General features: G+C 43.4%; 1 protein-coding gene across 2 annotated transcripts in view; it reads left to right on the top strand.

The window, feature by feature from the left end:
- Positions 1–25,387, top strand: part of LOC102942824 (brain expressed associated with NEDD4 1) — a 109,673-nt gene that overhangs the window by 55,717 nt on the left and 28,569 nt on the right. For both annotated transcript variants that reach the window (XM_037877509.2, XM_037877510.2), the window contains one exon: positions 21,155–21,364. In XM_037877509.2, the coding sequence (XP_037733437.1) occupies positions 21,155–21,364 (210 nt within the window). The remainder of the gene's footprint in view (positions 1–21,154; positions 21,365–25,387) is intronic.

Genomic DNA, 25,387 nt, shown 5'->3' with positions numbered 1-25,387 from the left:
AATGAGGGGGTGAGACTTTTCCTGTATAAAGGGGTAGCAGCACAAGGCAGCAGCAACCCAAGAGAAGCCCAGGGAAGAAATTGTGACTCCAGAGTTGTTGTGTGAACACTTGTCCCCTGGAAACAGCCTTGAAGCCACCAAGCTCATTGCACATAGGCCACCAACAGTAGTGTCAACTCTCATGATTTTATTGCAAGTCTTAGAATAGTTGATGCTTTTCTAATAGGCACAGTTTGTGGAATCCTACTCATAGGGGAGAATTTCAGCTTTTAATAAAATAAGTTTTCTACCCCTCATATTTGCAGAAAGAAGCTGAAAAATGTGAACCTTAATGTCTCAAACAACAGAAGGCAAGTAAAACAATCCAAAAATATTTTTAAAGCTTATAATTTTGAAGCCAATCATATGATTTTGGAGGGGGAGGCTAAACCCCTGGTTTTTCAATGCATAGGGCTGGCAATAATGCACTAGCTAGCAGACAGCTGGTAACTGCTGGGCACTACTAGAGCTGGTTGAGAATTTTGTGACAAATTTTTTGCGGGGGGTTTTTTCTTTAAGGAAAAATGTAAAATTCTGATTTTGCAGACATTGCATGTGAAAATTTATGTTTTGCAGAAATTTTTCAATAGGAGTTGGGCTCTCTGGCTGGCCTACATCCCCCATGATACATCATGCTCTCTCCTCTGGCCGAACCACCATGCCGCATCAGATGTAGTCCAGCCAGGGAGCCCAGCACAAAGGAAAATGAGGGCACAAAGCACTACAGTGGCCACGAGGCAGCACAGCAATGGAGATAAACACAGTTCAGTATTGAATCAAGATGAAACTAAATGTTTCAACATTTTAAAAATCAACATTTTTCCAGAACTCTCCATCCCCTCCAAAACCCCCACACTATTTTGATTTTTTTGTGGAGGCTGAATCAGGATGAAAAGAAAATGTCAAAATAGCAATTTCCCTTGGGATAGAGATTCCAATTTTTGACGAGCTCTGGGCTGGATTTAATCTGGCGATGCCAATTTATTTTAGCTCGTTAACAGACTCACATAACATAACATTTTACCTATTTCTAAGCCCTATTATGGTTTATGGAAAGAAGAAATAGTAGGCTCAAGTCTTGTTTATAAAACTGCATTAGCTCAAAGTTGTTTGAGCAGGAGAAAAGGAGGAAAATATATATTCTCCATCAAAGGTGATCTGCTTTACCTCCGGAGTGATTTGTTTCACTGTAGTGGTATTTATCATGTTGATAAAAGAGGCCATGGTTCCGAAAATTGGAAGATTTTTCCTGTTAATTTGAAACAGCACCTATACATGCTGCGGTGACATCAACATAATACCTTAAAGCCATGGGATCTGAAAAGATTTATTTTCTGAGCCTTTATATGCAGCTGCATTCTCTTTGCTTCTGACATTCTCAATTTGCAGGCTGCTGGTGATCCAATCTTATTCATTCTGGCTCTATAATAAGGATGTCCATGCAAGAAGAGAAAAGTCATTATCTGATAGCTAGCAGACATGATAAAAAAGGCAGCGTTAGCTATCTCAGAGGGTGGACCACCTTTGTTGTGTTGGATGAGCTTCTCAAGGTCACTGGTAGCTTTTGTACCTGCAAATATGCAGCAAACTCACTTAAAGCTATCTGTACTGAGTGCATCTGATAAACCTGCAATGCTCCTAATACTCACAGTTTCATGTTTTGAATGAGATATTGATTTGTTGGTTGCTACACAGTGGCAAAGTTTTAATTATAATTAGAACATATAAACAAAGAGGTGTGCCAAAGAGGTGGCGGTTATGTGGCACAGGTTCATTCTAAATTTAGGGGTTCTGTCCAGTTCATGGCTATGGTTCAGGTTTGGATGATACAGTGCTGAAATCTCTCCTCAAATAAAGCAAAGTCTTGTGAGAACAGCTGGGTGTTTTTTTTTTTAAAGTAGTGATTTTTACTGCATCTGATCCCAAATTTAAAAATAATAAACATGCCTCAGAGCTGGAAGGAGTGCACATTTAGTGTCCCAGTTGTGGTCCACCACTAGTAAAAAGCATCATGGTAGAACTGCAGTACAGTCCTTGTAAGAATATTGTTTAGGGTGCTCACAACCAAAAAGATGAAGTGTGTCAGGGGATGAGACATGGGATTTTCAAAAAGGACCCTAATACTGTTGACTATTAATGGGTGTTGGATGCTTAACTCCCTTTTGCTTCTTTAAGAATATCAGCCTAACCTCTTTGGAGGTGGGTATTTTCCCTTTCAGCCAACATACCTTGCATCCCTTATGATTTCTCAGATTCCCTTTTGTTTTCTGTCAGTGTCAGGGATTTAGAGGCATTTATTTCTCTTCTATTAGTCATAACTGCCATACCCAATACTTGCACAAATAGGCTCTGATGTTCATATCATAGTTTGCATGAAAGCACTATGGGAAAAGCCTACAAGATTCTTGTTCTAAGAACTAAAGGGCACTTGAAGGCAAAGATCTTGTACTTGAACCTCCTGTTGATTTCTACATCACTCACATGGTTATGAAACAAACAAAGAGGAATACATAGAACTGATGAACAGTCAGGACAAATGGCAATCAGTGCATTAGGGGGGTTGCCCACAGCCTGTACTCAGCCGTTGTGCGTTATTTCCCTCCCCTTCAGTCATGCCTCAGATATTATCAAGTATCTTGTTGGAACGTTGTTTACCATTAAAAATCTGATCCTATGATCCTTTTGAGCACACAACTGCCACTTTTCAGAGTAGCAGCCGTGTTAGTCTGTATCCGCAAAAAGAACAGGAGTACTTGTGGCACCTTAGAGACTAAAAATTTATTTGAGCATAAGCTTTCGTGGGTTACAGCGCACTTCATCGGATGCATGCAGTGGAAAATACAGTAAGACGATTTTATATACACAGAGAACATGAAACAATGGGTGTTACCATACACACTGTAACAAGAAGAAAAGGAGTACTTGTGGCACCTTAGAGACTAACCAATTTATTTGAGCATAAGCTTTCGTGAGCTACAGCTCACTTCATCATAACAAGAGCGATCAGTGAAGGTGAGCTATTACCAGCAGGAGAGGGAAAAAAAGCCTTTTGTAGTGATAATCAAGATGGGCCATTTCCAGCAGTTGACAAGAACATGTGAGGAACAGTAGGGGGGGAATAAACATGGGGAAATAGTTTTACTTTGTGTAATGACACATCCACTTCCAGTCTTTATTCAAGCCTAATTTTACACCATTCTAATTTGACACCCTTCTACTTAGGGCTTGTCTTTATGCAGCCAGCCCTTTCAGTCAGTCTGTGTGGGCCCGGTCGCACCACACACTGGGAAGTTCATCTAGGCAGCAAGCTGTCTCGCTCTCCTGGTTGAAACGCAGTTTCCATCAGCCTGACAAGCAGAGCTCAGCTCTCTTTCCCGGTCAGCCCCAAACTGACCCGAGTCTCTGCCTTGTAACTCCCCTCCTGATATATGCTACAGGTTTAGTGGGGTGGGGCCAATTGGGTCCACAGGCCCACATTAACCCCTTCCTTGCCAGTGTGCCCCCATCACACAGGGCCCAAATAAGCTGACCCTCCTGTAAAGTCCTAGATGTGAGTACATGGTCCCCTTCTGAAGTAGCATATTAATTTGATCCCACTTTTACAAAAATTTTAAAATATCAAGCTGTGTCTGTCAGTGCAGGTGAGTGGCCAGCGCAGAGCAAGTCCAGGGCCCAGCTGGAAGCATGGATCCACTCAGCGGGTGTGTTTGTGGCTGGTTTGTATCAGAGTGTTTGTAGCAGGGTGATGGATATGAGGCTGTGACACTAGAGACACTAACAAGCCCAGCACAGTCCGTGATGGGAGCCGAGACTATGGGCTCCAGTCACTACCCAAATGGCCCTGAGGCAAAATTCCTGCAGCTGTAGAATGGGGTCGGATTGGTCTGCAGCTCCCCCACAGGAGGCCCAGTAGCACAGACCCAGTCATGCCCAGAGGTTGGATACAGAAGGGGCTGCTCTGTGGCTAAGGGGAACCCCCAGATGGACAGGGCTAAAGTCTATTCGTACTGCCTTCAGGTGGCAATTAGATGTGAGAGAGGATTTGAAGGAATGATTTTACTTCTGAATAGGGTGTTGAGAGTATACTGGAATACTGCATCCAGTTTGGGTGTCCATATTTTTTAAAGGATGTGGAAAAAATTGCAGAAGGTGCAAAAAGAGCCACAAAAAATATTGAGGGATTGAGAAAATGCCTGACAGTGAGACAAAGAGCTCACTCTATTTAGCTTATCAAGAAGAAGATTGAGATCTGATGTCTTCGGATCAAGACCTAGTCAAATACAAGTTATTGGGCTAAATCCACAGGTAACTGGATGAAATTCTATGTCCTGCTTTATACAAGAGGTCAGACTAGATGATCTAGTTGTCCCTTCTGGCCTTAAAAATCTGTTAATTATCTAGAGATACATATACACAATACAGGAAATAAGTAAAGCTTGAAGCAGTCTATGTACAGTAATTGAGTATGGGTTATAAGCTTAAGAAACAGATGGCCTTTCAGCTGTTTCATTTTAAAGGTATCTGTGTGTGAAAGAGAAAGAGGGGTTAGATCAGCTCTTAGACATCCTTAGCTGGGAATTCCTATTCCCAAACTATTTTCTGACAGTTGTTAAGCTGATTTATACTGGACAATTTCCAGATGATTCTATTTTTCCACCAATTTACTCAGCTTTGCTGGCAGATAACGAGTACAAAAGCAGAGGGACCAGCAGAAGCAAATATGCCTGTCTATAGAGGGAGCCTTCAGGTCACAAGTTCACAGGTTCAGAGATTTCTTTTATTCCTTCTTTAGATATTAGGCATCTTGAGACAGTAGTTATCTGCCTTGTGTATGTTAAGATTAATACATAGGATTGTGTTGCATGCTGCTCCTACTGCACAATTAGTAGTTTTTTGAACTGCAGATGAACTGTATAGTGAGGCACTCATTCACACCACCATAGCTGTGTCAATGCTAGCAACAAGTAAATCTCAAAGTTCAAGGGGTTGTCTGGTTAAGCATCCAAATGATGCACAAACGTACAAGGCACCGCCCATGAGTCTCACTCGACAGAACCCCCTGCTTTAACCAGATCTGCAAGACCTTTTCTCTCATTCTCCCCCGCTGACTAGCAGATCTTCTGCCCTCCAGATTCCCACAATAGCTGGTACCTCCCCATGAAATCCTCATTCTCTGCTTCCAAACCCCTCTGGCCTCTTTTTCTCCCCACCTTTGACCTCTCACATGGGGGCTCTTGAGGTCCCTTGCAGCCCTACATTTCTATGATCAAACACTCAGTAGACTGGCATATGCCAGACAGTATTGTTTGTCCACTGCCCAACCAGGAGGAGAGCGTCCTGGCAGGAGAAAATGCTGGTTGGTGGGATGGGGGAGGTACCTATGTGGTTGTTTAGCAGCTAGGGGCTGGGAAAAGCTGCCCATGGGCATAAAATTCAGGCCTAATTTTCTCCCTGTCCTGTTATTAAAATAAACAGGTGATTGTAGGGTCCAGTTGAGATCACTATCAGGTTACTTATCACTGAGCAGTGCTCCAAGATTCCCTTAGCAGAAATGTGCATGCAGAAAACTCTCAAATGTTCGCTCTGGTCTGCAATTTAGGAAAGACTTTAATAAAACCTAAAGTTTCTTTCTGCTTTATGAATGGCGAAAGTAGTGTTGCTCCTTTTAGGCAATTTATGAGCCCTCTAACGGAACCATCACACATGACACCAAAATATCTTGAAAATATTTTAAATGCTTTCACTACAATTCAAGGCCTGAAAGATTACTAAGAAGGCCAGCTCAGTTTAAAAACCTCTACTTGAATACAAGAATGCACGCCAGAGCTCCATTTTGGATTTTAAATTAAACTAGCAACCTGTTCTGGCACACAAGTGAAACAATAGGCCATCTATAGTCATAAATCAAATATAAGACTGTCTGGAGTTACTCTGGATTTACACTTCATATCGCAGGTGGCCCATGGATTCTGCTGGACAGGAGACCTCTTGGCATGTCTGGCCTTATGGACAAGACCAGTCTTTCTTTCTGATCCAAAGTGTAGTGTCTTGTAAATCATCAGACCTCTTTTTCAAAGATCTAGCCCTGATGTGGACATTGTATGAATGAGTTAAATCACATCACTTCACCTGCGACAGTGCTACTTGGCACACAGCCAGTTCGCTGTAGTTTGAAGTGTTTGAGAGATTATTTTTGTAATGCACCTACCCTGCTCATTTTGTGGTTTCCTGCATGGAAGCTATAGGAATAAACAGCATGATAGCAGTCTGATAGCTGCGGTAGCCAGAGGTTTATTTCACAGTCCAGCAGACAGCACAGAATCCAATTGGTCATTCTTGACCGAACTAAATGATCACTGAACAAGAACTGCTTATAAAGCAGGAGCAACAAAATCTTTATCCGTTCTGCTAATTTGCCTTATCTATCATTCCTTCTTTACCATCTGTCAATCTTCTCCCCTTGATTAAAAGGCTGCATATTCAGTGGTCTGCATATTCAGGAGTCTGTCTCATCATTCCTAAAAGAAGTAATTTATCCTAGCTAGAGAAAATGAGGCTCTTGAAATATACTTTGAATAGCTTAGACATGATGCACCTTATTGTGTTAACTATGGCACCTACTTACAATGTTTACACAATATGCCATTGTACATTAACATAAGACCCCTCCACCCATGTTCAGTCATATAGGGGTTTGTTTATTCAATATATTTAAAGCTCATGGGAAGTGCTGGATTTATAGCCCTAGTGGATGAACTTTTCTATTAATCCACAAAACAAATTCAGCATGGGCAGTGTCAATGCAGTATTGTCTTAAGATGCTTTAAATCTGAGCAGAGACACTATCTCTAGGAGAAGAGGTTTGCTTTCCATGATCATTCAGGCCTTTGCTTCTTAACTGAGATTGGCAACAATCGTGGCAGTCACAATTTTTGTGATGTGCTCATTACTTTCTCAGGGGCTTTTTTCCCTAGTCATGCCACACAAGGAGGAAGACATTCTAGCCAGCCCAGTAAAGCAAGATCTGCTGTTGCCTACATTCCTGGCCCCATTCCTGCCTTAGTTCTTCCACTGGGAAGACATGCCAAGGAGGCCAGCAGGAAGAACTCACCTCTATATGCCAACCTGCAAAGACAGAGGAGGCCAAGGAACAAGTCTCTAGAAAGTGACTGGCCTAACCCCTCCAACTGGCCCAGGCTGATGTAAAGATGCACGTTTGTGTGATGTCACTGCCCTCTTGTGTGCAGAACTGATGACAAGGCAGAGGCTACTGGCAATAAGAGGATTCCTGCACAGCAGGGAAAGACCATGTTTCTGCCTGGACTTCTTGCATATTAGGTAAACATGATAACCACAACACGACATCAGTCTTGACCAGCTGCTCTCCCCTTCTCCTCGTTGTCTATCTACTTGGCAGCCAACTCATTGCCCATAGGGCTGGCTAGAGCTTCTTTTAAGGATCCAGGTAAAAAAAAAGTATTACTAATTACAAAGAACATTATGCCCATCAGCACAAATTCCAGATACACGTTACTTTCAAGATGACATGCATTCAGGAAATAATTTCAGTATGGCCTCCATTCTGCCCCAATGACAATATGAACTGCAAAAAGGTAGAACAGCAAGATGGGGAAAGCCAGTTTAAGCCCTGTTAAAGGGCTATATCCTTTGAGGTGCTGAGAAGCCTCAGCTCTCACTGAAGCCTTTGGAAGTAAGTGTCCAGTACTGTGATAGAGATTCTGTGTACCAGGTTAGGATCAGATTCAAAGTGATCCTGAATAGCTGTCTTTCCCTCCTCCAGATAAACCAGAACAGTGTAAAAAGATTTCTCTTCAAAAGAGATTCATGGTAGGGGAAAATGGCACCATGTGATAAAATTTCCAAAAGACTTGCCCCTCTCCCAGCAGAATGGAGTGTGTATGAAAAACAGTCTGTTAGGAGTGGTGCAAGGGCAGTTTAAGATTCTATGTGGAGGTATTAGAGAGGTTTTGCAGACAGATGTTGCTGTCTAGAGCTGGGTGAATAGGCTATTTTCCACCAGTATTCATTCTCATTCAAAAACAAGCTTCACCTCCACCACATTTGCACTCATTTCAGGTTTGTTTTCTGTGGATCTGAAAGTGGCTGAGCTTTGCTAGCACAAAAAAAAAAAAAAAAAATAGTCCAGCTCAAATGCCTTAATATTCAAATTGTGCATTTTGCTGTGTAATAGGCTTGGTCTCCCACAATGCCCCCTCGGGGTGTGAGGGAACCCTGCACTCACCATGGCAGCAGCCTTCCACACCCAGGTAGTTTTCAAGCACAGGCCAGGGGTGGGAGATTCAGCCCTCAGGGTATGTCTACACTACGAAATTAGGTCGAATTTATAGAATTCGGTTTTGTAGAAAGCGTTTGTATACAGTCGATTGTGTGTGTCCCCACACAAATGCTCTAAGTGCATGTAGTCGGCGGAGTGTGTCCACAGTACCGAGGCAACCGTTGACTTCTGGAGCATTGCACTGTGGATAGCTATCCCACAGTTCCCGCAGTCTCCGCCGCCCATTTGAATTCTGGGTAGAAATCCCAGTGCCTGATGGGACTAAAATATTGTCACGGGTAGTTCTGGGTACATATTGTCAAGCCCCCCCCCCCCTCCTTCCGTGAAAGCGAGGGCAGACAATTGTTTTGCGCCTTTTTTCTTGAGTTACCTGTGTAGACGCCATACCACGGCAAGCATGGAGGCCGCTCAGCTAACCGTCACCGTATGTCTCCTGGGTGCTGGCAGACGTGGTACTGCATTGCTACACAGCAGCAGTTTATTGCCTTTTGGCAGCAGACAGTGCAATATAACTGGTAGCCGTCGTCAGCGTAGTCCTGGGTGCTCTTTTAACCGACCTCGATGAGGTCAGGGGCACCTGGGCAAACATGGGAGTGACTCAGCCAGGTCATTTGCCTTTTAAGTTTTGTCTCATGGCAGTTCACTCCTACCAGCAATGCATCTTTTAATCAGCATCCAGCAGAAGATGATGGCCAAGATGTATAAAGATAGATGAAGTGGCTCAAAACAAGAAATAGACCAGATTTGTTTTGTACTCATTTTCTCCTCCCTCCATCTGTGAAATCAACGGCCTGCTAAACCCAGTTTTGAGTTCTATCCTTGAGGTTTTGAGTCCTATCCTTGAGGGGGCCATTCTGTTTCTTGCAAAGCCACCCCCTTTGTTGATTTTAATTCCCTGTAAGCCAACCCTGTAAGCCATGTCATCAGTTGCATCAGGGCAATGGCAGACAATCGTTCCGCCCCTTTTTTCTGTGCAGACGCCATACCATGGCGCCCGCTCAGGTCACTTTGGCAATCAGGAGCACATTAAACACCACATGCATTATCCAGCAACATATGCAGCACCAGAAAGCGAAACCGGGCGAGTAGGCGACGTCAGCGCGGTGCCAAGAGTGATGAGGACATGGACACAGACTTCTCTCAAAGCACGGGCCCTGGCAATGTGGGCATCATGGTGCTAATGGGGCAGGTTCATGTGGTGGAACATCGATTCTGGGCTTGGGAAACAAGCACAGACTGGTGGGACCACATAGTGTTGCGGGGCTGGGACAATTCCCAGTGGCTGCGAAACTTTCACATGCGTAAGGGCACCTTCATGGAACTTTGTGACTTGCTTTCCCCTGCCCTGAGGCGCAAGAATACCAAGATTGAGAAGCCCTCACAGTTGAGAAGCAAGTGGCAATAGCCCTGTGGAAGCTTGCAACGCCAGACAGCTACCGGTCAATCGGGAATCAATTTGGAGTGGGCAGATTGACTGGGGGCTGCTGTGATGCAAGTAGCCAATGCAATCAAAGATCTGCTGATATCAAGGGTAGTGACCCTGGGAAACGTGCAGGTCATAGGGAATCCCACTGCAGCAAAGCCATCCACGGAACCCATATCCCTATCTTGGCACCAGAGCACCAAGCCGGTGAGTACATAAACCGCAAGGGGTACTTTTCAATAGTGCTGCAAGCACTGGTGGATCACAAGGGACATTTCACCAACATCAACGTGGGATGGCTGGGAAAGGTACATGATGCTTGCATTTTCAGGAACTCTGGTCTGTTTCAAAAGCTGCAGGAAGGGGCTTTATTCCCAGACCAGAAAATAACCGTTGGGGATGTTGAAATGCCTATAGTTATCCTTGGGGACCCAGCCTACCCCTTAATGCCATGGCTCATGAAGCCATACACAGGCAGCCTGGACAGTAGTCAGGAGCTGTTCAACTAAAAGGCTGAGCAAGTGCAGAATGCGCATTTGGACGTTTAAAAGCACGCTAGCGCAGGTTACTGACTCAGTTAGACCTCAGCAAAACCAATATTCCCACTGTTATTACTGCTTGCTGTGCGCTCCACAATATCTGTGAGAGTAAGGGGGAGACGTTTATGGCGGGGTGGGAGGTTGAGGCAAATCACCTGGCTGCTGGTTATGCACAGCCAGACACCAGGGCGGTTAGAAGAGCACAGGAGGGCGCGGTGCGCAACAGAGAAGCTTTGAAAACCAGTTTCCTGACTGGCCAGGCTACCATGTGAAAGTTCTGTTTGTTTCTCCTTGATGAAAACCCCCGCCCCTTGGTTCACTCTACTTCCCTGTAAGCTAACCACCCTCCCCTCCTCCCTTTCGATCATTGCTTGCAGAGGCAATAAAGTCATTGTTGCTTCACATTCATGCATTCTTTATTAATTCGTCACACAAATCGGGGGATAACTACCAAGGTAGCCCAGGAGGAGAGAAGCACCAGGAGGGGTGGTGGAGGAGGCTACTGGACAGGACTTCAAGGCCACACAGCACTTCAAAAGTTTTAAACTTTAAAAGTTACTGAATGCCAGCCTTCCGTTTCTTGGGCAATCCTCTGGGGTGGAGTGGCTGGGTGGCCGAAGGCCCCCCCCCACCGCGTTCTTGGGCATCTGGGTGAGGAGGCTATGGAACTTGGGGAGAAGGGTTGGTTACACAGTGGCTGTAGCGGCGGTCTGTGCTCCTGCTGCCTTTATACGCTGGAGCATATTAGTTTGATCCTCCAGCAGCCTCAGTATTGAATCCTGCATCCTCTCATCACGCTGCCACCACCTTTCAGCTTCAGCCCTCTCTTCAGCCTGCCATTTCTCCTCCAGGTCATTTTGTGTTTTCCTGCACTCTGACATTGTCTGCCTCCATGCATTCGTCTGTGCTCTGTCAGTGTGGGAGGACAGCATGAGCTCAGAGAACATTTCATCCCGAGTGCGTTTTTTTCTCCTTCTAATCTTGACTAGCCTCTGGGAAGGAGAAGATCCTGTGATCCTTGAAACACATGCAGCTGGTGGAGAAAAAAAAAAAAAGGGACAGCGGTATTTAAAAAGACACATTTTATAGAACAAAGGGTACACTCTTTCAGGGTAAACCTTGCTGTTAACATTACATACATAGCACATGTGCTTTTGTTCCAAGGTCGCATTTTGCCTCCCCCCAGCGCGTGGCTAGGCCCTCTCCCCTCCCCATGGCTAACAGCGGGGAACATTTCTGTTCAGCCACAGGCAAACAGCCCAGCAGGAATGGGCACCTCTGGATGTCCCCTTAAGAAAAGCACCCTATTTCAACCAGATGACCGTGAACGATATCACTCTGAGGATAACACAGAGAGATAAAGAAGGATGTTGTTTGAACACCAGCAAACATACACTGCAGTGCTTTGTTCTACAATGATTCCCAAGTACATGCTACTGATCTGGAGTGGTAAAGTGTCCTACCATAATGGATGGAATAAGGCTGCCCTCTCCAGAAACCTTTTGCAAAGGCTTTGGGAGTACATCCAGGAGAGCCGCAAATGCCAGGGCAAATTAATCATTAAACATGCTTGCTTTTAAACCATGTATAGTATTTGAAAAGGTACACCCACTAGAGATCCCTTCTCCGCCTGGCGGGTCTGGGAGGCAGCCTTGGGTGGGTTTGGGGGGTACTGGCTCCAGGTCCAGGGTGAGAAACAGTTCCTGGCTGTCGGAAAAACCAGTTTCTCCGCTTGCTTGCTATGAGCTATCATCTTCTTCCTCGTCCCCCAAACCTGATTCCATGTTGCCTCCATTTCCATTGAAGGAGTTAAACAACACGGCTGGGGTAGTGGTGGCTGAACCCCCTAAAATGGCATGCAGCTCATCATAGAAGCGGCATGTTTTGGGCTGTGACCCAGAGTGGCCATCTGGTAGGCTTGCCTCAGCTCCTTAAGTTTCACACGGCACTGCTTCGGGTCCCTGTTACGGCCTCTGTCCTCCATGCCCTGGGAGATTTTGACAAATGTTTTGGCATTTCGAAAACTGGAACGGAGTTCTGATATCACGGATTCCTCTCCCCATACAGCGATCAGATCCCGTACCTCCCGTTCGGTCCATGCTGGAGCTCTTTTGCGATTCTGGGACTCCATCATGGTCACCTGCAGCTTGCCATGCTGACCAAACAGGAAATTCAAAAGTTCGTGGACCTTTTCCTGTCTACCAGGCCAGTGCATCTGAGTTGAGAGTGCTGTCCAGAGCAGTCACAATGGAGCACTCTGGGATAGCTCCCGGAGGTCAATACCATCTAATTGTGTCCACAGTACCCCAAATTCGACCCAGCAAGGCCGATTTCAGCGCTAATCCCCTTGTCGGGGGTGGAGTAAGGAAATCGATTTTAAGAGCCCTTTAAGTCGAAAAAAAGGGCTTCGTCATGTGGACGGGTGCAGGGTTAAATCGATTTAACGCTGCTAAATTCGACCTCAACTCCTAGTGTAGACCAGGGCTCAGTCTGAGTCCACAGGAATCTATCCCTTCTGGGACTACCAAAGGCCCCTCTCAAGCACCAAAGAAAAGCAGAAGCTGGCAGCAGGCCCCTGTCTTGTCCAGTTCAACACCCTCACGAGAATAACTCCTAGCAAGTGTTTTAAAGTAACTGTTGGGGTGTGGCCCACCTTCCGTTAAGGGGGCTCAGCCAGGCTGTGGTCAAGGGAACAGTCCAGCCCCTCTTTGGGAGCTGAGATTTGAAGGGATGTTCCTCTCTTCAGCCAGCTGCTAACTGAGCCAAGTTTCCCCATTTTAGGCCTTTCTTCTAGGCTCGACATGGTTGCACATGTGACAAGGTAGGGCTGCTTGAGCCCAGAGCAGTTCATTAACCCTTGGCTGGCTGGCATGGAGTTTGCATATTTTGGCTATTACAGCCTGTGATGGGATGTGCAATTTGCCCCATTACCAAATAGAAGCAATTTGATGTGATTTATGTAACCAACAAGGGGCAAATTTTGAAGGACTAATATGGAATATTCACAATGAAGTATTTACAAGCTACAGAAACACAACTGGATGAAAACATTTACAAAAAATTGCATAATGGAGTAACTAGGAACTCTGTTAAAGATATTTGTGAGCTCTAAGTATCCATATTCCTAATATTTATTAAAGTGGAAGTTAGTTATTTTGCCATGCATAAATATGCAGATTACCAGAGGAATTTGGGTAAGAGAAAAATATAAAATGTTGGCATTATTCTTTGCCCTGAGTAGTACGAATACATTTTGTTTTTGGAGATGGTTAATAGAAATAAGGGGTCTCATTTTGTAGCCCTTACTTTCTTGAGTACTCCCATTGAACTTAATGCTATTCAGGAAGTAAAGTCCACAGGATTAGCCTCAGCATTTAAAATACTGTAAAAGAAGGAGATTATCAACTGCATATTGTTTTAGAAGCTGGGCTAAGGGCAATTCATTCCTTTTAATAACAGTAATATTGTAATATATCATGCTTTTGCCAGAGACTGGGTTCAACTAGATTAATATGTATATAAAAGGGGGAAGATTCATGAATGAGTAAAAGGAGATAAAAGGATAAGAGTTTGAACAGCTTAGGCATCTTCAAAGCTCTGAGGCAGAGCTAGATAAGTAGGCTTTTTGTCTTACAAGACGAAATGCTTCTTTGGGTACAAAAGGGGAATTTAAAAAGTTTAGAAGTAATTTCTTTTTCAACTCCCTGCTAATGAGATTTAAACTCCTATAAACAAAAATAGGGCCAGATTCTGATACCCTTACTCTGACTTCAGTGAGGCTACTCATCGACTAAAGTGCTATGCAACATGAGTGAGGATATAAGAATCTGATCCATAACGCATATAGCTAAATAATGTCTAAAGGTTGTACAATGCCAACTGTAAAGGTGTGGACTCGCCCCTGCGGTGCCTCCCGCTAGTCGTCCTTGGGAATTAGCTCTTTTCCAGCCTGGAGCACCCTCTGCAGGCCAGTGATCTGCACAGCTCTGGCCCCTGTGTCCCTCACAGATGCCAGTGCCCCTTTCTCTGGGGTTCTGCCCCCTGGCAGTACCCCCACACTCTGCCTCTGGGTCTCCCCTGCCTGGGGAACCCTCAACCCACTATCCCCACCTTGCCTCAGTCTGGGCTACTGCCAGTCATCAGCAAGCCCCTGCTCCCTGGGGCAGACTGCAGTGTAAAGGCCACTCATCATAGGCAAGGGGGTTCAGACCTGTTGCCTTCCGCTGCTCCCTGTACTTCTATGGGCCTTGGACCAGGCCCTACAGCCTGGGGAGTTGCCAGCCTGGAGCACCCCCTGCTCCTTCCCCAGCACAGCACCACCCTCAATACCCCTTCAGGCAGGCAGCCAGGCCCTGCTCTCTCCCTGCCTGGAGAGAGACTCCTTAGGCCTCTGGCTCACAGCCTTTTTATACAGGCCAGCTAGGGCCTGATGGGGCGTGGCCCAGCTGTAGCTGCTTCCCCAATCAGCTATCCCCAGCCACAGCCCTCTGCAGGGCTGCTTTTAACCCCTCCAATTTTAGGAGCAGGGTAGCCACCCCGCTACACCAACCCATCCTTTAGTTTTCTTTGGTAAACACTTTACTCGTTTGAGAGCAACTATTAATCTTATTAGGGTAATAGTAATTCTAGTAGCCATTTTTCTTTTTTAAAAAAAATCAAACACCATCAGCACTAGTTTAAACCATGGTATGATATTTATCCTTTGCGTGTGAGTCATCCAAGACAGCTCAAACTTTTCCAGTATTCCAGATCTACAGTTATTTAAAAAGCAGAGCAAAATAGTTTGTAGAATAGTTCTGTACCATAGTCAATAAATTGTACACCCAAACAATGGTTTGTTTTCGTCAGGTACCCATTAGGTATTTCGGTGAAAGGAAATTGCCAGTGCTTCTGGTTTATTCTTAAACATTGACCAAACGAGTCACAGAATTTTGTTAGGTTAGGCATAACAATGGTGGGATCCAACACCAAAATTAGAATGCTCTGTAAAGGCTGTATATTCTAATTTGGCTGTTGTAATTTTTGGAATAAATTCCACCTTCATAAAATTGGTCAGAACCCTCTCTCAGGAGGCATCTTCTGTTGCAGCATTTCTGTTACATGTAGAAATGTACAATTTTTCATTTGCAGTAATCTTCTGAGCTTGTTTAGCTGATAAGAAAGAAAATTATGGGAGAGGAGAGAACAGAAGTTTTTGGATATTCAAAATAGCCCACTCTACCTATATTCTTAAACTAATGCAAATCCTTTTGGTCATGATCCTTCCAATGATCACAGCTAATTACTCCACATATTTTTTTCCATGTCCTTATCACAAGACTTTGTATTCCTTTTTCCTTGTACTTTTTACTACTCTATTGACAGTGATTAATATATACATATTTACAATGAGGAGCCAGGTTTGTTAAAAACTCATCCTGAGCATGAGAAAGGGAATAAACTGTCATATAGGGCAGGATTTTCAAAACGGCTCATCATAGTCAGTTTTGAAGTCTATGGTAAAATTCCCATTCAATTCAATGGGAGCAGTGGTAAGCCAACAATGAGTGCTTTTGAAAATCCCACCCATAAGCTTCTCCTGTGAAGTCCACGAAAGTTAACCCACACCATCCAAAATTCTGTAATCCACCACTCCCAAAAATAAGAACAGTATTAACTGGGACCTTCCTCTGGATCTTCCAGTAGGTTTCTAAGTAAACAAAAAGGGCGAAAGTAGTCTTAGGTCTAGGACATGTGTCAATCTCATTCAAATTCACTAGAGTTACTCCAGGTTTACACCAGCATAAATGAAACAGAATCTGTCCACTTCTTTCAGGGGCTGGAAAGAATCAGGCACATTGCTGGTGCTTAACCAGTAAATAATAGTAGATCAAAGAGTTGGCCATGAAGTTTAAGTCTAATCTCACTCTGAATCCTGCACCAATTACAAATTAAAATCAATCTGATGAAAAGCCTTTGACATAGTCTTGTGGACTTGCCTAGCATTCAGTGAAATTCTAGCACAATTAATAGGCTCTGTGAATTATGCCAGTTTTTCAAATGTAAAACATCTTCAGAGGGCTGACATTTTTTAATCACCAACCTGATGTATAATATCAATATTATCAGTGCCACACCTAATGTGAAAGTTTTAAACTTGCCTTGTGAAACAATTGACTGATAAAAGCATCAAGGAGGGGTTGCAAGTCTGACTCTCTCCTGACCTTCTCATTTCTGCTATCTGAGAACACAGCTTTTATAAGATCTGTTAAATGGTTGGCAGTTGATTATAGTAGTTTGCTTTCAGCCAAACTGACAGTAAAATCTCTGCTTTAGTAATGGCATATTCCCATCTGCTAATTGATTAAAATAAATATTTGGAGGTCAATATGCCAATGTCTGTGTGGTTTTAATTCTGTTCTGCTTCAAATGCTGATAATCTACCTGGTAGTGTCTGTTGCCACATCAAGACTCATTCTCATGTCATTATGGTGGGTACTACATTAACACTTTCCTTTCATCTTCAAAAGCTTGCAGAACATTTGTGCAAATCTGGCTGCATATATCTTGGCCTGATTTTCAGAGCGGGACTTCACAGGGTTCAGCCCTTGTGAAAATGCTTTTCATCTTTGCTATTTAATCCTGCAAGAATTTAGGTAGTGTGTAGCAGGGAGAGCAAAGTCATTGCAATCCAGTGCCAGTGTAACCCACACACCTTCTAGGTATGGTGTTCTGTCTCATCTAGTGGCACCGAGACCACAGAGAGAGAGAGAAAATGAGTCTGCTCTACAGCCTTAGTTAACAGCCAGTTGGTTTTTAACTCATACAGTAGAGGCTCATGCACCAAGCTCCAGAGGCCCCAGGTTCAATCTCGCCCACCAACAACCGGGGGGGAATCACTCATTAAAAAAAAGGTTATACATCTTTGTTCTAGTGTAGTGAATGTGCCAGATATCTTTTCAGGTGGAATAAAGTGATAACAGCAGGAAAGCTACATTGTAAAAATCAATCCTCATTTTCTGTGAGCTTCTTATCATTATATGAAAGCTTTACAGGTGAGCAATCAGTAGCCTATGGAAATTACTAGAGGTGAGATCTCAATCTTCAGGAAAGATCAGATGTAAATCTGGATCTAAACTTTGCAGCTGGCTCCTATCTTTACAATGAGCTTGTGGTTCAGAACCAGATCCAAACTTTGCACTGTGCACCCATCTTTAGAAGTGATATTTACTAACTGGCTCCTAATGCAACATCCACAACCTCAGCTAAACCCAAATGCACTTTACACACTGAGAAAGTGGTGAGCCAAGAGTTTTCATTAGTGTAAAATTAGGATAGGATTAAAACACACACACACTAACTGAGGAGCCAACTTGCAGACCAAAAGCTTTATTATACTAAAGAGCAAGACTTTGTAAGAGCTCCGTAAGTTTTTTGGAAAGCTGTCTTAAATGTCCATGAAGATTCTCAGTCAAGTGCTGCTAAAAATTAACACAAACACTGCACACAAATTCCCAAGGTTTTTTTTTCCCCCCTAGTAAAAACAGAGTATCAAGCTTTAGCCACTGATAATACATGTTTGTGTGAAGCCATCATGTACATACTGCTGCTCTTTGCAATCTCAATGTGGCTGCAAGACACTAAGAGTATCATACAGTAGCAAGAATTGGATAAATACTGCAGAAAATTATCTGTTAATATCCATTCCAATAAAAAGTGCATATACACCTTTACAGGACTCACACAACATGTTTTATTTGCTTTTCAGGAATATTTGTAGGAGCAAAATTTTGTTCGCAAGAATGTCTACAGAAGGGGAACGTGCCAGAAAGGGAATCGCCCATTGGTACATAGAAATGGTGCATACACAAATTCTCAATGTGCATGTCAGCTTGTACCATTTTTGAAAGTTTGTCCCAATGGGTACACCTGCAAAAATGTAAATTGCACTTTTTGCAGCCAGAAAGCCCTATATGGCTCCTCCTTCCCGGAGACAGCCTGATCCAAAACCCATTGCAGTCAACTGGAGTTTTTCTGCCAATCAAGGCAATATGGGGTAACAGGGCACGAAAACAATACCTGCTGCAGCTAGCTTTAAAAGTTTGACCCTGAAATTGACAGTTTTATTTTATGTCCCACTTCCCCCCATAGCTCTACTTAGTAGGGGACCCTATCAAGTCAAGTGCTATGTCCATTACCCAAGCCCATCATTTCTAACACTTTCCATTTTTTGTAAGTATCACAGCACTTTGAATATCAACTCTGTTCAACACATGCCCATCCACATGACACCAGTAGACGCTCTAGGGGAACCCAAAGTTAAACGTCTAGCTTGTCTCAGGATGAGATTTGCATTGAAAACAATTGCAGTCATTCTAACTCTTCAAATTTGTTGTTGTTTTATTCAACTTTTCTGTTGAATTGTGTCTCTGGATGTGCTGTTGGAGATAAATAATCTAGAAATGGAGTTGGAAGATGCAGAGGTTTTTTAATAACTTTTCTTATATTTGGTGAGAAATCATCTTTTAATTGATAAATAGCAGCAGGAAGGAAACATTGTACAAGAGACAGAGCTTTCTCAGGGGGTCGCCAGTACTGTGGAACAAACTCCTGCAGGAACTAAAAATTACCACAAATCTCACCACTTCCGCCTTAAGTGCAAGATTCATTTCTTTGACCTGGTCTTCTCTTACATAAACATATAGCAGCGTGTGTGTGTATTAAATATATCCACAACACTGCACACACTTCTCCCCCAGAAGCACTCATATTACAGTGATGAGTGTGGTATAAAAGCCTATGTAGAATAATTGTATCCTATCTGGAAATTAATGTTCTTTTTAAAAAAAAAAAATCAATAAAAATGTAAATATACATCCTGAAAAATTCCAGAAATTAAAAGTTTCTGAAATAATAAACATGGAAAGCCAGAAATACATTTATTTACACTGTTTTCAAGGCCAAAGTCACACAGTAGTTTCAACATGAAATAAGAATGAAAGAAGTGCTCAGAAAATACACTGGGGGGGAAAAAAAACAAAAAGCAACTCCCCACATGACTATTTATTTAGTAGAATTGTTCATGGTATTGGAAAGCTTTTGTTATTGGTAAAGACAAACAAACTTAATACTTATATTCACCTAATATTGTTAGTCCTCACTTGACCTCTAGCCAGTTTGACTTCCCAGCCAAAAGCAAACCTGGCGTCTCAGTTCTGCAGCTTACACCAGGATGGTGGCCAGTGTGCTCTATACCAGTCCCTGTGCATCTTATAAATTGCCATATCATGAATTAGATCTGCTGAGATTAAGTGAGGCCCAGAGACCCCAGCTTTCATATGGTCTAGGAGAGCAGTAGCTGCTTGGAGTGAAAGGAGAGTGCGACTAATTAGTACATAAAGCTTAATATGCTGAAATCCAGTTGTATGTAGGAATCCATGCAAAGTTTGTAAGTCCTCCAGGAGACCTTGTGAAGCTTTTAACCTCACAGGCACGTATGGAGAACTGGAAAGCTGAAGTTCACAGAATTAAAGTTTATGTACATTGAACGTTTTATTTTTCAGCATATAAATACCTGTGCTGATGCCTATTATAGAACATTTGCATAGACATGTTCATAGCTGAAATGTATTTCGTTAATATTCCTTATTTAAAAAAAAAAAGGAAATTCCCAGGGTGGGGAAAAAATAGTTTGCCATTCTGGTTTGGTTTTTGATTGTGCCATGTGATGCATTTGTACTCAGACATTTAATAGAATTTAAGGGCAAAAGGGGCCATTACGACTATCCGGTCTGAACTCCTGCGTAACAAAGACCACAGATTCATCCATTGCTTCTAGCCCACTGCGCCTTATAGATTTGTTTTAGAAACTGTATGAATGGTGAGGGTATTTGAATATTTATCTTCCTTTCACTATTCATTGCCATAGTTTAAATACAGTTTAAGAAAATCTAAGTAAAGTTCCTTTATACATATATTTTAAATTTAATGTTAAGTAATCACTATAATGTAAAATTGTTTGTTAATGAGATGGGTATTAATGTAGGACTTGTCTAGGTAATAGGGTCACTCTTCATAGCACATGTTCCTTGAAGCCAGACAGAAGATTGGGCAGGATAAGACAACCTTGTGCTGTTAAATGGACATTCTTAATGACTAGATAATCAGGACTGCTAAGTTAGACAGACTCTAGCATGGAAGAGCCTGCAGAGATGCTACTGTACAGGTGCGCTATCCTTAAATTGCTGCAGAAAGAGTAGGCTAGCTGGCTGATTTTATTAATTATTTTAATATTTAACATACCATACCAGGCTGACCAAGTGCCCATATTCAATTATTATATGTGCACTAATACTGAGAGAGAGAAAACTCATCTCTCAGACAAGCCAAATAGGTTCTATCCAAGTATCCCAGGCAGACAAATTATTCAGATTCATGGCAGTTATTTCCAGTAGAGATCACTGGAACTTTTGTTATTTGCTACCAAAACAACACAGACAGAAATACAATATCTATAATCTCATGAAGATAATGAAGCAATAATCAGGAGGGGGTGAGTACAAATAGCAGATAGCTTCTAGACTTTGAAGTGAGTATGTGCATCACTACACAGGAAGTTTTACGGGCTGGGAGCCAGGACATTCTTACTCTTCAAAGATCTTTTGAAAAAATATTAACAATTTCACAAGAAGATCATTAGGGGCAAGATGTAATCTGTACAATGCAAACAACTGTCCAAGTTGAAATCCATTTGTAACTTGTTGCTCTGGATATCTGTTGCTTATGCAGCAGCTTTAATTAAACACAGTCTGTCCCTTTCAGCATCATTTACGCACTCTCTCTCTCTCTCCTGTGCAGAAGTTCACTTGAACCAGAGCAGCCCTATCAGTGAGTTTCCCGGCTACAGTGAAAACAGCAATGACACCAGCTTGCTGGTCTCCCCCCTCCTGGTAGCTGGAGTAGTGATTGGACTTGTGCTGTTTCTATCCTGTGTGACAATCATTGTTGGCAGCCTGAGAAAGGATGGACGCTTAAGACACCCACACCTGAGGAGAGAAGCTACTTATGGTGAGATCGTGCTTACGTGTCTTGTTGCACTGCTCCTATGGATAGCGAGAGCATGGCTGCAGAAACTGCAAAGCAAACATTAAAAAGACAAAAGGAGGATACAACTGGTTTTCTTGTTTAGTTGCATCTCTCAAAGTAATGAGAGCTACATTTCAGTATTTTAAGTGGTCAAAATGAATATGTGAAAGCCAACTGCATAGCTCCTGTTTGTCAGGCTGCTTAGTTTTCTTTGGTATCGTACACATTTTTGTCTCCCTCCCTATAGTCTCCTAATTTCCTGCTGCACTCTATTGAAATCCCATTATTGCCATTGGTCTGTGGGCCCAGTTTAATTTGTGTCTGCTAGAGAGCCAGCATATAGTAGTTTCTAGAACAGGAAATAATGGAGTTCTCAGTCTCCAAATCTGTACCGACCTTGAAAATTGCCCCTTTGTTTTCTATAGAAGTGAAAAGTTCCATGTAATGTCCTGCCATGTTGCCAGGGCAGCATCATCTGGTTACATTAGATTTTAAGCCCCTTCCCAGCAGCACTAGTCAACCTGCCACTCAAGAAGTGTCCCAAACTTGTTGAAGTGTGTCCCAACCCCTATCCAAAAAAATCACTACTCTGGTAGAAACCTCCCCCAAAAATAAAAGAAAAATATTGATCCCTATATACAGTCACAGCCCTAATTCATGGATCTAGGGTGATTTGCTTCATTAGAGGGCACAACTTATATTCTTATCTATCTACAGCTCAGAACACCTTTAGAAAATTTATACCACTATTTAGAGTTTCAGATAAGTCTTCTCAGGGTAACCCATAGCTGTGGAGATTTGCTGAATGTGTTTGTGGTAAAGAAAAGTCACATTTAAAAGCAGTGGTGCCGGCAATGAGTGCAGACTCCAGGGCCAGATCCTCAACTGGTGTAAACTGACATAGTTCCACTGGCTCTGATAGAGCTATGCTAGTTGATATCAGCTGCAGATCTAGCCCTTGACTGAGTAATCACTGCAAGGAAGCACTTTGCAGTGCACCTTATGGATAGCTTAACAAATGGGAAGCAGGCACACAGTTCACAGGAGCTACTTTTTATTTACAAATGAATTTTTATCCACACTAGTTTTCTACATCAGTGAGTTTAACCACCTCTGTGAAACATGACTGCCCTTGTCAGCTCACTAAAGAACAGGCCTAGCCTGCCGCTGAGTAATGCTGACATTCCATGAAGTGCACCTGGTTGTGGCGTAACCACCAGCAAAATCCCATAGTGGATGATGTCTCTGACATAAAAACAGACAGGCAATAAAATTGTCATCTTGTCGGCTCCTTAAGGGAGTCGGGGACAATTTGTCCTGGTTATTTTTGTTCATATAGAGAAAGCCATGGGAAAACTACAGAAGATTTTGAAAGCTCTGTCTGCAGCATTTATGTTGCTACTGTACATGAAATTGTGACTAGCTTTACTGGTAACTCTTACAGGACAAGAAGGGAAGTCTGACAACTACCATTAGAGCTGAGGAAAGAATACAGAAGTCCTTTATTAGATTGATTTTGCCTCTTCTGTTCACAAAGGGGAAGGCAGGAGGTGGAGCTGTGGGGTGGAAGCATCATGTCACTGAAGACCTGCTATTGTATTCAATTTCCTACTTAGTCCCCTGGGAACTCCCTTAGTTCTAGCTGCCACATGAGCTGAGCTGCCAGGAAAAGCTGCAGGAGGTCCTGGATAGGTGCATAAACCAACTGCAAACACTATTCCCTTAATAGAAAAGTCTGGAAAAGACCCCCCCCCCCCAAGGGGAATCTTACAGAGTTTACCTCCCTCTGTAACAAGCCTTATCCCATTTATACTTAACACAATCCATTCATCTTCACTCTACCTCACCCTTCACATTCAGACCAGAATTTTTTTTAATGACATCATGGCCTCTCCTAAGCTAGTGATTAAGCAGTATCCTTACACATGTCCTGCTTTTAGATAAGACTAGGTATGCATTAGGCAATATTAATAGGAAAACAGCTTGAAAATGATGCACCTCCTAGGCTTACTGTTGCCTCCGCTGCCCCACACACACACTATCTTATTTTAGTGCATTGATTCATATATATTTTCTGAAGCTAAGGTCAGACCTTATTGCTCTGAGTAACTCTCCTTCCACAGAACATGGTGCCTTTAACAGTTACGATATATTTCTTGGCTCACTGTATTGATCAGATGATTCATTATTAAAAATAGGTTGGCTATTCTGCCTAAAAATTGACTTGACCTTTTATCACTGATCCCTTCATGCTATGGATTGCAGGGGGTAGGTATTTTTATAGATGTTACTATGATGCCATCACTTCAAACTTTTACACCTTTATTTCCACACACCCCCACACTCAAAAAGAAACAGTATTAGCTTTCAACAGCAGGAGGAATAACTGCATAATTTACAAATTACAACCCTGGTGTTTACTTTCCATTTTGTGGGTCCTTTCACATGAGCTGCCTATTCAACCCAAGCCTCATTTTACTACCTAGCAAAAAAGAAACCCCCACTTTTGTTTTTACTTTCAAACTACAATTATGCAAAACAGTGTTTTATGAAGCAGTTCCCTACAAAATCTCTAGGAAGACATTAGCATTGCACTTCTTGAAATTACAACAAATATAGTTCCTTATTGTAGGAGTTAAGCAAATGAGTTGTGTAACCAGTTACCAATGGGAGCAGGTGTGCGTAGGGTGGGGGGGGCACACAGGGAGAGAGGAAGGAGGGCTACTGTCCAGGCACTGATGGGTTTGGGGAAAAGAGTTCCTGATTAGGCTTCTCTGGGCACCAGGTTGCCCCCAATACAGTTAGCTTAATTCAGACCAGATGAACTCTCCCCTGCAGTTCAGTTACATTTAGCCACCCTCACCCAACTGCAAGGCTCCACAGCTGCTGTCCCCATGGAGGTGCTGACTGCTAGCTCCTCCTCTTCTCCCCTCCCATCTGTGGAACAGAGAGGGTCCCAAGCTGCTCAGGAACAGACTGTTTTCCATAAGGGGCAGCCAGCCACTGAAGTCTCCCAGTATCTCAGGGCCTGCTCTCCCTCCCCTTCCAAGAGTAATCTAATGGTCTGACTTCCTACCTCCTCACCCCTGCCCTACCAAAAACAATGTCAGCTCCTGACTCCCGTCCCTAGGGGCATCTCTCTGGTGCTTGAAGGAAAGGGGAGAGGGGCCAGGAGCCTGGAACTGCTGGAGGAGAATCATCTTCTCCTTTCTTCAGCCAGCCAGTGCTGCTGCTGCTCCTCTGGCCTGGTGAGACACAGCCAGAGAAGCAGAGGCGATGCCAAATCTACACCACAAAGTGGTGCAGCTGAGAAGTCTGGGTGTAGGCCCTTCACCTGCCCACGGTTCCACACAGTCCGTGCTGGTATTCTCTCCGTTATGCTACTAACCCCTGTCTCAGTGACAGCCTGCATGCAGGCAAGCCCAACACTGACTGCAGAGAAAAGAGCACCACCAGTTTACCTCTTGCCCCTTTAGATTTTGGCACACCTTGAGGTGTCAAGCTTCCAATGGAAGACTATGCCCCTTTACACAGCACTCCCTGCTTGTACCCTGTTTCAACCAGTTTCCTGATATCTCTGTGGGAGCCACGTAAGGACTGCAGTTTTGTATTTTGTTTTTTTTTTTTCCTCCCGGTCCTGTTCTCCAGTTTCTTTTCCCCTGTGCCTCCTTGTATTAAGGACTCAAATTTAAGAGATGTCTACATTGCAGTCAAAAGTGTGACTGCAGCACATGTTGGCATACTTGTGCTTACTTTGCTCTAGCTAGCTCAAACAATGACAGTCAAGCCGTGGCAGCATGGGCAGCCAGACAGGTTTTACAAGCCCATCCAGGACCTAGGATGTGTACTTAGTCTGCCACCCCTGTGCTGCTGCAGCAGCGTCACTGCTATTGTTATTCAGGCTAGCTAGAGCAAAGCTAGCTCAGGTACGTGTACCCATTCTGCCGTCACACCTCCGACCTGCAGCGTAGACATCCCCACAGATCCCTAAAGTTAAGCACCTAG

Source organism: Chelonia mydas, chromosome 12 (assembly GCF_015237465.2).
Source record: "Chelonia mydas isolate rCheMyd1 chromosome 12, rCheMyd1.pri.v2, whole genome shotgun sequence".
Taxonomy (NCBI): domain Eukaryota; kingdom Metazoa; phylum Chordata; order Testudines; family Cheloniidae; genus Chelonia; species Chelonia mydas.
Note: the sequence above shows the minus strand (reverse complement) of the source record. Positions and strands in the feature narration are given on the sequence as shown.